Raw genomic sequence first — 14,418 nt, forward strand, 5'->3', positions numbered from 1 at the left:
CGTTTTACCCTTACTATGTATTACTTTTAAACCTACATTTATTCATTTACATGCGAACGAATTCATATTCTATTTCACGTTACATAAATCTACCTGAGTATTAAAACGATGTATATGTTGATAAGAAAATAAATATTAAAAAACTGGAGACGTTACGTTGCACAGACTTTCGAAATATTTTTAAGCGAGATCATGGTCAAGTGACTTCTCTCGTTGATACGAAACAATAAGACTTTATCGTTTTCTATTTAAAATATAAGTGGCGATCGAGTGAGGCGAGGGTGACCCTAGAAACTGACGGACATCCTGCATACAGTTTCAAAGGAATTTCGTTGAATATAAGTTGTTGGTTTCGTTTATTAATAGATTCTTGTTGCATCTATAATACAATTCCATGCGTTTCAGTATATCGCCTTATCTATTTTATTTGTTTGAAAACTGATAGGTTCATGCCACGATAGGACAGACAGGGTTGTTCGCTATACGCAGATCACTGTACAGATTATTTGGTTGATCTCTTTTACAATGCGATAAAGATTCGAACCGTTAACATTTAATATTTATTTAACAAATATTACCCTTACGCTACTCGTTAGATGTAACAAATGATTGCTGTCGTTATATTATTTATATAATTAATACGATTCGTGCTCTATATACATCGAGGAATACTGCAATTGTCCGGGAATGTTTTATAGAACTGATTATTATTCGAGCACGTGTCTATACGCCTTTGTACATTTAAACTTTAAACAATAAATACGCTGCAAAGTATCAGGAGACTGTCCAGTATTCACATCACTTGTTAAAGAGCTTTTGGCAAATACCTCGCTACGTGTTTTTCGCTAAACAATCTCGTTGAAAACAAAAGAGATACGTTTCTTCGTTAAATACTACATATGTACAACAATTAATGTACCTGTCGGTAAACGTTATATAAAAAAGAACTTAAAATAAATAAAGTAGTACGAATTTTTTACCGTGGCAGTATAGTACTTAAAACATTAATTGAATGTAACTGGTTTCTTTCCAAGATATGATCATTATCTTATAATAATCTAAAGCAATGTTCTCCGTTCGTCTGAAACTCATAATTGTTCCCAAAGCAAATGATTAACGATAATCATCTAAACTATACATCCTAATTTCCTTAGAATAATTAAATACATATAAAAAGTTCTAATCTACGTGTATATGTATTATCGAGAATATCCGATTTCTGGTTACACGATCGGATATTTTGGCATGTAAAACGCAAATCTTTGCTGCAAATCCAATCTGACGTTTCGAAACTCGTGAAACAAAGTCCGAAAGCAACGATGACTAATCGATATAAATCTAGTTTCCCCATTCGTACGTGTTACAGAGAACGTCTATAATCGTAAATTATTTAATTGAATAATTCTAGAGTATGGAACTTTATGTATACTTCATTTTTTATAACGTATGCAGTAAAATATAATCAAAGGATTTTATATACTCGTAGTAACAAAAATATCATTCTTTGCTTCATTTTTTAAGTATTACATTTACTATGGAAAATTGACTCATATTACTATACACACATATACTGTATAATGACCAATCCTTTAGTTTTCCTTAATGTATCCGAAAATATTTTGTATATCCTGTTCGTTCGAGGGAGGGACCTTTAAAAACGCATGCTTTAGAAATTATCTACACGTTACGCTTACGCACCTACTTAACGTCCTATGCGTTTATTAAATATTCGTAGTTGAAATTCCCCATCTATATCTACCAAAATATTATAAGTAACTTCAGCAGGCTACATGTATAATTCGTTTTATATTTCGCATAAAGTTCCATCATCTTGTTGCTCTTCATTCAAATATAAGTTCGTAGAATATTACTTGATTATTATGCAGCTATCTTTAGAATTATCCATGATATATATAGATATAGTTTAATCAGACATTTAAAACATCGTTGATCGATTAGGAATATTACATTGGAAGTGATCATTCTTTTTTATATGCTTTAAAAAAAGGAAAAGAATGTAATTAGGCCATCGCAATCGTTACTGTTATTCAGTGCGTACAATCTCTCATTTCCCTATGTATAATACAGACAAAACGAGAACAGAATTTCTAAATGACATGAATCGACATATGAGACGCTAAATTACTTCAAATCTAGATCGATCTCCAGGTTTTCTAGCGAGAAAGGTTTCAGATTCTCCACTACCGGGGTTTGGTCGGGGTCGACCCGTATCCGAATCCTATTCGTTTCTAACGAACGTGGTAGCGTACGCGGAAGATCGTCTTTGTATGAGCCGGACATCGGCGACGTATACGGCACGTATATCCGTACAACGTCCGGGCTTGGCTGATGAGGCGTTGCTCGCGGCGTCGGTAAACCACCGCTGCCGGAGCTGGCATTAGAAATGTTACTTTGAGTATCGAGACTATTGTCTAACGCCTGCGACCGGGTCGCCGAACTAAACACGGACAGGTCGGCTGTCGACGTGACGGATGTGTCTGCCAATGACCGGCGTGAGCCATTGGGAGATGCTCCATCGTCGAGGCTCGGGTCAAATGAGAATTTGCTCCCTGCACATGTAATACAATTCTCATTATACTGCAGACCCAAACGATTTTCGCATAGTAAGTGTAATACGTCCGCTTTAAAAAGTCTCCCTGAGTATTCTACAATAATCACGATCTGTTACTCCTCATCACTGTTTTATTTCATTAAAAAAAATATGAATGGAAAAATTCCTGTTACAATTTTCGAACTCCGAGTTTTGTGCTACTTGAAAAAATATATGGCTTACATGTTATTCTATTTACCTCTATGTGCGTTTGTATATACACATAATAATTGAGCAATATATATATATATATATATAATACTTTTGAGTATCTTACAATCTAGTATTGTAAATAAACGTTATATCTGAATCTCTGTCTTTACTAATAATCTCTTGTTTAGAATGTGGAAGGCAAGCATTCGTGTTAACGTGCACTATGTTCTCGCTAGATTGTAACTCACCGCCAAGAGCACAACTAGTCTGTTCAACCGGCGTTGTACTTCCTCTCCCGTCTTCGGTGACGACTACCATTTCCCTACGCTGCGTTATGGACTCGCGCATCACGTGCTGCGCCTCACTAAACTCCTCGTTACGTCTTCCGACCTTTAACAATTTTTATACATTACATAAAATATTTACGTCGTGCGCGATAGACTTTCTTGTGAATGTATCAAATTCGCGATCTAATAACGATGTAGGATATGGGATACCTTGCTTGCGAACGTAGGTTCTTTGAACGTGCCAAACGGGATTCGTGGCAATTCGTGTGGCAAGGGAGGGCCAGGGTAATCTAACTTGGCGCGTTTCAACTCTTCCATGCTGCGCTCCATGGTACTTACGACCGTATCGTCGTCGAAGCAGAAGTCTTTTTCTAATTTGATTTGCAAATAATTACAAAACTCATCTAGACTCTCCATCGGCATGAGAAATCGTTTATGCATTTTCATGACCGTGTACGCCATGGCGGGTAAGATACGATCTCCGTCCAGTAGAAATACATCCCAAATTCGGAGACCAAGGCTAACAGGTGTCTGTTTCAAGTAAATTATACGTATCACGGCCAGTCCTTATAAAGATTAAATAACGACTCGGCTCTTACCCTCTCTTGGAAAACCACGAAAAACCATTTTAACGCGTAAAGAATAGAATCGCAACCGCATTTATCAAGCTTCCGCTTCAGTTTCGGTAGAAATTTGTTCATAATTTTATCATGGTGCTCGATGAAACGGTTCAATTTTGGAAACCCGTCGACGTAGAATCCTACGAATAAATATATTTTAATAACAGATCGTGATCTTCTCTAGTGTTAAACTTGTGAAGCTAGCTCGAACCATGCATGGTATACTTCTTATCAGCAAGTAACACAGAAAGACCCCAAAATGCGTCTTCTTCATCCATGTACAATAGGAGTAACCCAGCTAATACAGACATCCCTTGACAATAACCCACTTCCATATTATACATGCTATAGGCAGCCAATACATAAAACATAGATCGTTGTTTTATGCTATACCTCTCTCTATTAAAAACAAATAAAAACCCAATATGTAATATTGATTTAAAGATATCGTTCTATATAGATTCCTCTAAGCATACCTGTAATTGATATGGTCTCTGTATTGTCTAGCCACGTCTGCATCTATTTGTCTTATTTCAGTGGACCATTGACGCGCGAGTTTTAACATCTCGTCGTATTTACCAGCTTGTTCTCTCTTCAAATTTTTAATACCCAGTAACAATGCCCAAACTTGACCGCGAAACCTGTTAGGAATTCCTTTATATACTCTTCGCCTCAATTTCTCCTTAGTCGCAGAACTGTCCCACTGTTTCGTCATCTTTTCCCATTTCTTTAATCTTTCCATTTCCACCCTGTGGCTCTTGATTTCGTTAGGATCTGGCTTTTGCGGTAAGCGCTTATCGCTATAATCGAAAGGAAGTATAACGAAAACGGAATAGTAATATTTTATCATTTGCTACGTGATAATTACTGTATAAATCCATATCTGTCTGTGGTATGGTACACTTCGTAGGTTGGATCTTCCCAAGGATCAATCTCTGCTCCATTCTCTCTACCACGGTCGTAGCAGCTAAATATTCTATCTCGCTCTGCAGCAGACCGTTTTAATAACTCGTCCTCATTCATCCCCCGTGAGAATTCGCAACCAGACTCTTACGAACATGCCGCCTTGTTAAGAGAATTCGATCCACCTTAGGCTGTAATCTACGAGAACAGCATTGATACTCGACTCCAAGGATGTCGTAGTTTCAACGTCGCGGAACGGAAGATATTGAATGAAAACGTGGAATAATAAAAATGTACTACGAAGGAAATTCGTTCTTAAATACACGCGAAAAACAAGGCCGAAATCTTAACGCGTAAACTTTGATACAGCGAAGTTAACGTACTACATATTGACAAGATAACAGGTTATATACGTCGAAGTCACGCGATACAATTCTGATAATTGTTCTCAATCTTACCGCTAAGAAATTTTAACTGTATAATTACGAACGTCGCATTCTTATGCCGCTAACTAGTTTTCTTCGTTTCATATTACGCGTGGAATCATTTTTTTCTATGTAAATCGTTGGTTCAGCGAAACCGAGTAAAACTACCATACATATATATACAATATACCACCTATACCACTACCCCCCGCTACTTGCAGCTAACAACTTCAAGCCGGACTCGGATGTTTTACACTTTTTTTTACGAATAGGATGCTACCAACGCATAGATTGTTCAAAAATCATTCAGAACTTCGACATCGATCTTCATCGAGAAATAATTATAAAAAGTTAACAGCAATTTTCTGTTCTTCGCGTAACGTTCATTCCATGAGATGTTAAGAAACACTCTTCCCTTGAGGTGTGTAAGTGGTTATAAATATCTTCCTCTATCTTTGGAATCCATGTAGAATATTTTCCAATACTTTTTCAATAACCATATCAGATTCGTGAGCACGAATACAATACATTATTGAACTCATTCAAAATTCGATGTAAGTATTCTTAACCTATACTTAACTCGTTCGCATCTATCCACGATAAATTTAATATACGTAGCAGTGATACGTGACCAAATCTATTGCGTCGTAATTTTACATACATACAAGACAAGTTATAATGGTACGTAAATACTACGAATACTTACTTAAAATTGGAAATGTGTATCGTACGATGCAACCTTCAACGCAAACATCATGAGATCGTGATAAAATACTTTATACTTAAACAATGTACGTATGCATTTTAATTGATGTCGTATTTAAAGACATTGGTAGATATATTTAATTACTCAGACGTTCAATGGATCAAACGGAAATTCATAAATCAGTAGTGCTTAAGAAATGACGCGTTGTTAGGTTAATACTTTCACCTCCGTTAAAATATTGTATAGCATAGCAGCAAATAAAATTATTTCGTAGAATTTACTTGTTTTAGAATAGATAATTAATGGGGAATATGGGAGAATAGGTATGAGTAATAACGAATTGTTTTCCTTCGTTTTATCAATTGTGGCCCTGAAAAGGGCCATTTGTTTGATCGTTTTCCGGTGTCTCTAAGCCTTCTTCTCAGTCTTCTTAGGCAAAAGCACAGCCTGAATATTGGGCAGGACTCCACCTTGAGCAATGGTAACTCCAGATAAAAGTTTGTTCAATTCCTCGTCATTTCTGATAGCCAGTTGTAGATGTCTCGGAATGATCCTAGTCTTCTTGTTATCCCGCGCAGCGTTTCCCGCCAATTCCAGAACTTCAGCGGCCAAGTACTCCATAACTGCAGCCAAGTAAACTGGTGCTCCGGCGCCAACGCGTTCTGCGTAGTTACCTTTCCTCAATAGACGATGAATACGACCGACAGGAAACTGGAGTCCAGCTCTGTTCGAGCGAGACTTCGCCTTCGCCTTCGCTTTTCCTCCTTTACCACGTCCAGACATGTTCAATTTAACTTTATTCTTACAGCAACAACCGAACGATTCGGTAGAAATTGTATGAATGCGTATACTGGCCCTTTTTCAGCCTACTTATAGCTTCTGTGAATGCCACGTCCCGACCAATAGCGGGCGAGAAGCGCTCCGATTGGCTCGAGGGAACAGATGTACATACCACGCTTGGATCGTACATACCCACACATGTACATGATTATATACTGCACACCCATGTGTTGAATATTATTATTCCTTGGAATAACTTTTTATTTACATATTTTCATCCTATTGAAAATCGTCTGAATTGTAAGTGATACAATCATGTATTTCATGTTTTTCGTGTATCGTTAAATAATCTGATATATTTACTATGAAGTTCAGAGTTGTACAAATCGTTATTTTCAGTATTGAGGCTCGTACTTTGGTGCTTTTGCCCAAGGAGAAGACTTAAAAATATCGGAGAACTCTTTGCAGGGCCACAAAATAGTTATACATTTTGTTTAGCTGTAAGAGTTAGCACGTTTAACGAATTTTTATCTTTCGAAGAACATATATCGCCTAAAAAATATAGAAGTGCTTGAGGTCAGAGCACTGTATATTCTTATTATCATTTACGTGAATAAGATGTATTAATACTTATGGAATATTATTTTATATAAGGTACTTTTGTTGAAAAAATCGAGCTGGAAGCGTGTGTATGTGTGCGTATTCAATACACTACGAAATCAATCTCCTGGTAACGGTAGCGAGGGGCTCCTAGTAGGTCGCAGCTGCCGGCTCCTCTGATTGGTCGGCAGCTGGCATCCTGTTTTGTTATATAAGCGAGGCGACTTCTCGGCGTACCCGGCAAAACCACTTCAGACTCCGTCGTCGTACGATCGATTGCTGCTGCTTGGGTTCTTGATTTTTCATCTACGAGTTTCTCGATCTCTGAATAATTCGTGATGCCGCCAAAGGTCAGTGGTAAAGCCGTGAAGAAGGCCGGCAAGGCTCAGAAGAATATTAGCAAGACCGATAAAAAGAAGAAGAGGAGGAGGAAGGAGAGCTACGCGATCTACATCTACAAGGTTCTGAAGCAGGTGCACCCCGACACCGGTATATCCAGCAAAGCGATGAGCATAATGAACAGCTTCGTGAACGACGTGTTCGAACGCATCGCCGCCGAGGCCTCCAGGCTGGCGCATTACAATAAGCGATCAACCATCACCTCACGGGAAATTCAAACTGCCGTGAGGCTGTTGCTACCTGGCGAGTTGGCCAAGCATGCGGTCAGCGAAGGCACCAAGGCGGTCACCAAATACACCAGCTCCAAATAAGGGAAAATTGCTAGGAAAAAAAACGGAAACAAACGGTCCTTTTCAGGACCAACAAAAGTTTTGAACGTCGGCTCAATTTCTGTATCATCATTCGTAATGCGACTCACAACTGTTTACGATCGATGTTCAAATTTTATGGGACTCGTAACGGTGGATAGAGAATCGTTGCGCTAGACGTAAAGTATTTCGAATTTTATTGTTATCACATAAATGAAAAAGATCGCAATCTCAGCACACTTTTTATTACGAAAAGAGACGATATCTCTAAAAAATGTTTGAGCACTTCAGGTCTCGTATTTACATTATTCTTTGATAACATCTTACCCGTGATACAAGTTGAATGTCAATTTATACAATTTTATAAAACGGTTCATTATAAAAACAGTCGAAGCGTTGATAGATTCTTACATGCGGGCTAGGACGTTTTGAATCGATCGCAGTTTCGTGATCAATTCTTGTGCATGGACTTTGTTGTATAGAGTAGTTAAACATTTCGAGATCACGTCTTGGCATTTCGTTATTATCTTCCGCCTGCAATCGAATTAATTTACGATCATTTAATTACGTCGCTTAGATTCAGGCGAGACATGTACTTACCGTATAAGACTGTTCGAAATATTGGAATGCGATATAAAATAGTTAACTAAGTTCGTTGTCGATTCTATGAGATGAAATTCATTTCCTTCGTTCATCCAAGTTCGGGTATCTTTGCCGATCATTCTAAACGGATATTACGTATAAATAATTTCTTATTCAAGTGAACGGAGCATAGTTTACTCACTTGTAAATATCTAGAAGATCTTCCATCGACACTCCTAATTGCAGAAACCCGGATATAATTCCAGTATTCAACACTTTCAATTTACACGCTTTGATTTCTAACTGCTTTATCAGAAAATCTAAAGAATATCAGAGATGGATATAAGGGGATTTTTCATTATATTTTAATAATTGTGTAACAGTTTTGTTATTACCAACTGGAAAACAGTGCGGTGATACCGAGTACTCTTGACCGAGGGATATGATTTTACTCATTAAAATAGCCATCTTATCCTCTGCCGTCGACGCATCCCTCAATTCTGCAAATTATATAATTTCGACTATTATCTAACAAAAAATAAGAAATAAATCAGCAAACGTACCATTATTTATGATATTTGTCCAAATTTCCTGGATGAGCATCGCGTCTTGATGACCGGAACAATGAATTATAGCTAGTTTACATTCCCATAGTTCTAGAGGGTCTGCGTATTTCTCGTATAACTGTAACCAGAGAGGATCATCCATAGTATACGTATAATTTACAATGAAAAAGTTGAATCATACCTTCGTGATCTCTAACAATGAAGAATTTAATGCTCTAAACGCTTCCTCGTTGAGTCTATCGGTCAGATGCTGATTACAAATTGTATCCAGTATCTACAAAACATTTTCAGCTGATATATATAAAATACTTTAAACAAATGTTCCCTTTACGTTTGTAACTCTACCTGTTGTTGTATTCTAGCGACTTCGACTTTGTCTTCTAGTTCACGTAAAAAAATGCCAAGGTACGGAGCGTATCCAGCTTGATCGCTTCGCATACATACCACGGCCCGAGCTAAATATTCAACTCTTTGTGATAACGGTATATTTGATCTGCGTTAAAAAAAAATCAAAAATAAAAATATCTTCGAAGCGAATAAATTAATGATAATGTCGATACGTACTCCTTCGTCGCTAGAGAGTCCAAGATCTTAGCAGCTGCGGCGTGATTCTTATTCTTTTCGTAATATTGCCAGAGTAGATCCGGCGCGTTGACGCGGGTCAAGTAAGCCTCCAGAGAAGGTGGAGCTAGGGCAATGAGCTCCCCGTGGAGTCTTCGCTCTATCATCCAAGCGTATACCGAGGCGTGCAAAATTTCACACGTGGAATGCAACGCGTCCGCTATGATCTCGTGCAACTAAAATCGATAAGAACGTTAGAAAAATATTTCTGTAAACTGTATATACATAAGATACGTCTTACTGTTTCTTTTGCTGGCGTTACAGGACCGTACGAAGTGTTTTGATGCGGAGGGCCGGGTTTACTAGGAATGCTAGGTGTCAATGGGTTTGATATGCTTTGATTATAGAGATGGTCTAGCAGCGTAATGAATTCCTTATACACTTCTAATCTGTAATTACATCATGTAGTAAATTATTCGTAAAAGATAATATTACTTCGATCGATACCTTTTCATATAAGCGAATCGACCATCTTGATCCTCGATTGGTTCGTTATTTTTATAATAGTGCAGTGCAGCATTGTTAGGGTCCACTCGTTCCGCGCAACAGATACACAACTCAAATACACCTATGTAAAACTGACAAGCGATGAACTGTTGGCATACTGCGTTTAGATTTAATCTAGGGGCAACCTCCTTGCACAGCTGTGGACGTAAAAATCATGTTCCGTTTTAAAATAAGTTTAAGCCCGTTTAAAATATTAAATCGATACTTACCTTTAAGGCAGACTGCAAGTGACATTCCTTCTCTTCTGGATTCGTACAACTTTTCGCTTTCAAGATTATTTCGTTGGCCTACGATAAATAAAAGATGTAAAACTTGTTTCAGTCGTACAGGATACGATGACATACCTTAGAACAGACTGCATCCTCGCTTCTATATAAATTCGGGCAGACTTCTCGTAGCCTTTGACTAATAGCGTCGACAGACGCATTATCTCCGAGATAACTGTAAAATATTTAAATGCTAGTTGAATAGAATCAATCTTGATTCGATGCACTTACCTATCGATGAGGTGAATGATAAGTAGCGAAGAAATTTCATGACCGATCAATATTAAATCCCGAAACGTGGCTGTAGAAAATTGATTTATTTGGTCCTGAAAATTAATATAAAAATTAGCGAATAATTTTTTATACAACCATTTGTAAACGTTTACCTTTGACAAACAATTCACGATGTTGTTCAAGTGATTCTCACACAGGATCTTCCAAAGTTCTAAAACCTCACAGGCGTGAGTAATGAACAATTTTAACGCGTCCAAAGAATTTCTCTCTTCTACTAGTGGTTCATGATAATGATTAGGTATGGTCACCTCGAATCCGTCAGTCATAGATCTATTAGCACCTTGCCTGGAAACGATGAATCAAATAAAATTTAATCACTTAAAGGAAATTTTTTGTTAAAAAATAGTGTATAAATACGTACTGTTTAGTGATGTGAGTATTTTTGTTGAGAAACGATCTCAGTGCTTGCAGGAGACTTAAAATCCAGCTGAGTTGTCTAGATGATATTGTACTGGAGATCTAAATTTACGAGAAGATAAGAGAAACGTGCGGTGAAGATTGATTAAAAAATTTATATTCATTCAATTCACCTGCGTAACTTTATTGCTTCCAACCTCTTGTTTGATGCAACGCATGTTCCACAGAGGACGAAGTATTCTTCCTACGTATAAATACAGCCCATTGTGCTTCGCAGAGAACTGTTGCAAAGATATCTCTGTGTTATGCCCGACAGGTGCGTGATGTCGAAATCCTTGCAATCTTAAATCATAATTCGGTACTCTTGGCGTCGACGTACGTATATCTCCTAAATAAAAGATTCGTTATAAAAAATGCGAGCTCCTCCTTTCGTGCGATTCGTACCTGTGTTTATGTTCGGGAATGTATTCCCATGTATGTCGATCGGCGGTCCGATACTCGTCGTTCGCTGGCTACCGTATAAAAAGAATGCTCTCGTTGCCCACTCAGCTAGCTGTACACAATAAACATTCTTGTCGAAGCTTTCTCAGATTTTTCATTAATTTTACAATCATCATTTAATACCTCGGCGTTCTGAGAGCTTTCGAGCGTGGCTAAAATAAGGCAAGTCGCGCATGCTTGATCCAATGATTGGGATTGAAAATAAGCTCTAACCGCTTCGGTATCTGGACCACGTTGTTCCAAAAGAAGTTGCTTTAAGATGTCCATTGGACGGACTTGGACATAAATTATGGCGCCCTGAAATTGAATGTACACATGATTCAAACCCAGCTACGCAAGTTGTAGATACGTACCTGTGAAGTTAGAAATATAAATTTTCGAGGAGCCTCCATGTGCTGCCTCACGAGGAGAGGTGGCTCCTCTTGAGTGATATTCTGCTTCTCGATTTTTATAGCAGGTTCCACAAGAATTTCCGCCATCGCCCATACTGGACTGTCGAGAGACAAAGGACTCTGTGTCTCGGCCAAGTAATTCGTGAACGGGTAAGCATCGTTACTCAAACACAACGCGCTTTCCGTGTCTCCGCCGCAAACAAGAATCAACGTTCCTACAATGGTTAACAATGTTTCACGAATGTATGCAAATTTTGAGATAAATTATATTTAGAATGCACGTATACTTTTTCTATGATGTGCCATTTGCACTTTTCTAGGTCTCATCACAGTAGCATTGGCAGCGTAACCAGGTGGCAATCTGACGTGTATTAACTGGAGACATTGAGGTCTGGTTGACGGATCGGCAGCCGAAGTGCAGCTGAAGTAGAAACGTGTCCCAGTCGCTGCAACTACTACTAAGTTTAAGTGTACTGACTCAGACTCCGTAATAGCGGATATGCTGACCAGAGGACGAAAATTGTTACTGTCCAGAGTTCTGAAATGTATACACTAATTTTAATGACGACTGCGTTTCGTCAGTTGAATTATATGTACAACAATACGAACTTGACGACGTGAACAGCATTCTGTACTAAAGATGCTTGCGACAAGGACGCGACTTTGGATGCGCTCTCGTTATCGATATCCCAGACCATAATCGTTCCTTTGTCACCGAGAGTGTACAAGATGTTCCGAGAATCATCCACAGAAATTTGTATTATAGCTTCCTCCTCTGATAAAGCTATTGTGACAAACGACGGAACCAAAAATGACAATGGGCCTTCGGAATGATTTATCTTTTTACAACGTTTCCCAAACCAGCTACTCTCTGCCTACGTAATTAACACGTGATCATCCCCGATCCTTTTCATGTTCATTTGCTTATTCAAGAAATTGTACCTGGTAGTATATTTCATAAAGAGAACCGTTTCTACCGCCGAGAAAGATTCTGCCTCTGTTAGTGTTCGCTATTGTTGTAATACCAACGCCATCCGTGGCTACTGTGAAGATCGGTTCGGGAACAAGTTGCATTTCTGGCGATACACCTAAATTAGAATAGGATGCAGTGAAAATTGAGGTAAATGCGAATATAGAATGAAGCCCCGATACCTTCACCAATGTCTGTTAACGTGACTCCAAGAATAGTTATCTCTACTGTAGTCGTAAGAATCAGTAAGTACTTCACGTAAGATTGAAATACTCCCGGTTTGGGTTTTACTAAGCCTACACTTATGATGGTCTCGTTTAATCCATCAAAATACGCTACGTCAGATCTGAAAACGTTGTCGTTATAAATATCGATGACCGTAACGATTTTAGATAAATCTTGAAATAAATATTTACTCATTTTCGTAGGACCAGACATATATGTCACTGTCGATTGTGAGCCAAGCTTTGGATAATTCTGTGAAAAGACCCATCATACAATGACATTGCATATCTGAATAAAAATTAAAGAATCTTATCCTTTCCATAGAGAAGCAGTTAGAATGAAAACAGTTGGTTTCGAAAGGATACGATGGAAGTGTTCCATTATCTCGGATGGCAAGGAAATTTTACTGTGTACTTTCATTTGATTTATATTTGAAAAGCACATTGACATTCCATGTAAATTTGGGTAATCATGATCGTCCAGACCACTAACAGTTGGTCCACCTGAAAAGTATGCTCTTAAGAAACTTGAACATAATAGGCTTCAGATTAGAGGATGGTGATTCGTACCTTGTACATTGTATCTCATGAGATTGATCAAAGAAGGAAAATTGCTGTCTGCTGTAATATGTACATCGACTACTTTCCCTGCCATTTCTAAGGCTTCTAAATGCATTTTAAGCGGTTCCATTTCAGTAAGAGTCATTTTCGGACAATACAGGGAAAGATTAAATATTAAATACACAGAGGGACTGGATGAACAGAAAACACGGACAGATAATCAAATAATTATAAAAATATCCAGCATAAATAATCGTTTTCTTAATGCTACCTAATTTCATTACGTCTAATTAAAATAATCTGTAAACGACACGTGAATTAATTCACGTTTTCGTTAATGGATCACGATTGCAGGTTAAGACTTGTTTATAACGAAACCTTAGATAATACTGAAAGAATACAGTGATATAAAGCCTTTTAAAGGCAGAGTCGCACGTTGGATATTAATATATACGTTTGTGTTAATTCGAAGATACTTACTCTAACTTATTATAACTATTTATATGTTTTCGATGACACTATTCGTCCTATGTGTTTCACGAGGTTTGTGCAAATTTGTGCTACTCCCGCCATAAAGGGGGACAGAGACAGGTAAAATTCAAGTTTCGTTATCACTGAGCATGTGCAGGATTGAGAATCGTCATTGGATCATTTCAATTCAAATTGAGAGCTCAAACCAAATCTTGAATCGAATCTGAAGCAATCTAAAGTCATAGAAGTTTTCTTCGTCCCAATATTTCTCTCGTCTGGATTCCCTGGAGTTCTTGAGAGACATCGGACACAAT

General features: G+C 38.0%; 4 protein-coding genes across 13 annotated transcripts; 1 reads left to right on the forward strand and 3 right to left on the reverse strand.

Moving 5' to 3' along the window:
- Positions 1 to 332: 332 nt before the first annotated feature.
- RN-tre (USP6 N-terminal like RN-tre) lies at positions 333 to 5,786 on the reverse strand. 3 transcript variants are annotated; one of them, XM_018037037.2, is made up of 8 exons: positions 5,706 to 5,786; positions 4,540 to 4,772; positions 4,148 to 4,471; positions 3,883 to 4,070; positions 3,651 to 3,811; positions 3,262 to 3,582; positions 3,013 to 3,154; positions 333 to 2,570 (listed from the first exon to the last, which is right to left on the reverse strand). In XM_018037037.2, the coding sequence occupies exons 2-8, from the start codon at positions 4,692 to 4,694 to the stop codon at positions 2,143 to 2,145; spliced, it is 1,719 nt and encodes a 572-aa protein (XP_017892526.1). In that variant the 5' UTR covers positions 4,695 to 4,772; positions 5,706 to 5,786; the 3' UTR covers positions 333 to 2,142. The 3 variants fall into 3 exon arrangements, with proteins under 3 accessions (XP_017892526.1, XP_026675422.1, XP_017892525.1); XM_026819621.1 differs by lacking the exon at positions 5,706 to 5,786 and adding an exon at positions 5,193 to 5,396; XM_018037036.2 differs by lacking the exon at positions 5,706 to 5,786 and adding an exon at positions 5,033 to 5,186.
- LOC108632447 (histone H2B) lies at positions 5,338 to 7,908 on the forward strand. Of its 5 annotated transcripts, XR_003390070.1 has the most exons (4): positions 5,396 to 5,680; positions 6,571 to 6,785; positions 6,885 to 7,061; positions 7,140 to 7,423. XR_003390070.1 is itself a non-coding variant. In XM_026819630.1 (3 exons), exons 1-3 carry the CDS (start codon positions 5,395 to 5,397, stop codon positions 7,058 to 7,060), a joined length of 417 nt encoding a protein of 138 aa, XP_026675431.1. In that variant the 5' UTR covers positions 5,338 to 5,394; the 3' UTR covers positions 7,061 to 7,423. The 5 variants fall into 5 exon arrangements, 4 of the variants coding, with proteins under 4 accessions (XP_026675431.1, XP_017892537.1, XP_026675433.1 ...); XM_026819630.1 differs by having other exon boundaries at positions 5,338 to 5,420; positions 6,885 to 7,423; XM_018037048.2 differs by having other exon boundaries at positions 5,412 to 5,680; positions 6,885 to 7,908.
- Positions 5,936 to 6,593, reverse strand: LOC108632321 (histone H2A). Its single transcript, XM_018036813.2, has one exon. It carries the CDS (start codon positions 6,486 to 6,488, stop codon positions 6,114 to 6,116), a length of 375 nt encoding a protein of 124 aa, XP_017892302.1. The 5' UTR covers positions 6,489 to 6,593; the 3' UTR covers positions 5,936 to 6,113.
- Positions 7,909 to 7,926: 18 nt separating the features above from the next.
- Positions 7,927 to 14,222, reverse strand: Nup154 (nuclear pore complex protein Nup154). 4 transcript variants are annotated; one of them, XM_018037046.2, is made up of 27 exons: positions 14,114 to 14,185; positions 13,643 to 13,738; positions 13,439 to 13,576; positions 13,265 to 13,361; positions 13,031 to 13,194; positions 12,821 to 12,966; positions 12,488 to 12,753; positions 12,166 to 12,416; positions 11,840 to 12,093; positions 11,610 to 11,783; positions 11,430 to 11,538; positions 11,159 to 11,373; positions 10,990 to 11,087; positions 10,721 to 10,913; positions 10,566 to 10,660; positions 10,413 to 10,509; positions 10,278 to 10,355; positions 10,009 to 10,205; positions 9,803 to 9,950; positions 9,505 to 9,737; positions 9,286 to 9,433; positions 9,122 to 9,214; positions 8,938 to 9,058; positions 8,770 to 8,874; positions 8,577 to 8,694; positions 8,393 to 8,515; positions 7,927 to 8,326 (listed from the first exon to the last, which is right to left on the reverse strand). In XM_018037046.2, the coding sequence occupies exons 2-27, from the start codon at positions 13,725 to 13,727 to the stop codon at positions 8,200 to 8,202; spliced, it is 3,873 nt and encodes a 1,290-aa protein (XP_017892535.1). In that variant the 5' UTR covers positions 13,728 to 13,738; positions 14,114 to 14,185; the 3' UTR covers positions 7,927 to 8,199. The 4 variants fall into 4 exon arrangements, with proteins under 4 accessions (XP_017892535.1, XP_017892534.1, XP_017892532.1 ...); XM_018037043.2 differs by having other exon boundaries at positions 8,200 to 8,326; positions 13,643 to 13,824; positions 14,114 to 14,222; XM_018037045.2 differs by lacking the exon at positions 14,114 to 14,185 and having other exon boundaries at positions 13,643 to 13,778.
- Between the last annotated feature and the right edge of the window lie 196 nt (positions 14,223 to 14,418).

Source organism: Ceratina calcarata, unplaced genomic scaffold, assembly GCF_001652005.2.
Source record: "Ceratina calcarata isolate Rehan_Ccalc_2016 unplaced genomic scaffold, ASM165200v1 scaffold154.2, whole genome shotgun sequence".
Lineage (NCBI taxonomy): Eukaryota > Metazoa > Arthropoda > Insecta > Hymenoptera > Apidae > Ceratina > Ceratina calcarata.

What these genes read in the sequence shown, in the direction of transcription:
- Nup154 (XM_018037045.2), bottom strand. Translation starts at nt 13,778, where the DNA reads ATGACTCTTACTGAAATGGAACCGCTTAAAATGCATTTAGAAGCCTTA. An exon ending in TAACGCCAGCAAAAGAAACA is followed by an intron (nt 9,738 to 9,802) that starts GTAAGACGTATC and finishes TATCGATTTTAG; the next exon opens with TTGCACGAGATCATAGCGGA. An exon ending in CATTGTTAGAGATCACGAAG is followed by an intron (nt 9,059 to 9,121) that starts GTATGATTCAAC and finishes CTCTGGTTACAG; the next exon opens with TTATACGAGAAATACGCAGA.
- LOC108632321 (XM_018036813.2), bottom strand. Translation starts at nt 6,488, where the DNA reads ATGTCTGGACGTGGTAAAGGAGGAAAAGCGAAGGCGAAGGCGAAGTCT.
- LOC108632447 (XM_026819630.1), top strand. Translation starts at nt 5,395, where the DNA reads ATGTTAAGAAACACTCTTCCCTTGAG. An exon ending in AGAAACACTCTTCCCTTGAG is followed by an intron (nt 5,421 to 6,570) that starts GTGTGTAAGTGG and finishes GCCCTTTTTCAG; the next exon opens with CCTACTTATAGCTTCTGTGA. An exon ending in TATTGAAAATCGTCTGAATT is followed by an intron (nt 6,786 to 6,884) that starts GTAAGTGATACA and finishes CGTTATTTTCAG; the next exon opens with TATTGAGGCTCGTACTTTGG.
- RN-tre (XM_018037037.2), bottom strand. Translation starts at nt 4,694, where the DNA reads ATGAATGAGGACGAGTTATTAAAACGGTCTGCTGCAGAGCGAGATAGA. An exon ending in AGAGACCATATCAATTACAG is followed by an intron (nt 4,071 to 4,147) that starts GTATGCTTAGAG and finishes TGTTTTTAATAG; the next exon opens with AGAGAGGTATAGCATAAAAC. An exon ending in TAAGAAGTATACCATGCATG is followed by an intron (nt 3,812 to 3,882) that starts GTTCGAGCTAGC and finishes ATTTATTCGTAG; the next exon opens with GATTCTACGTCGACGGGTTT.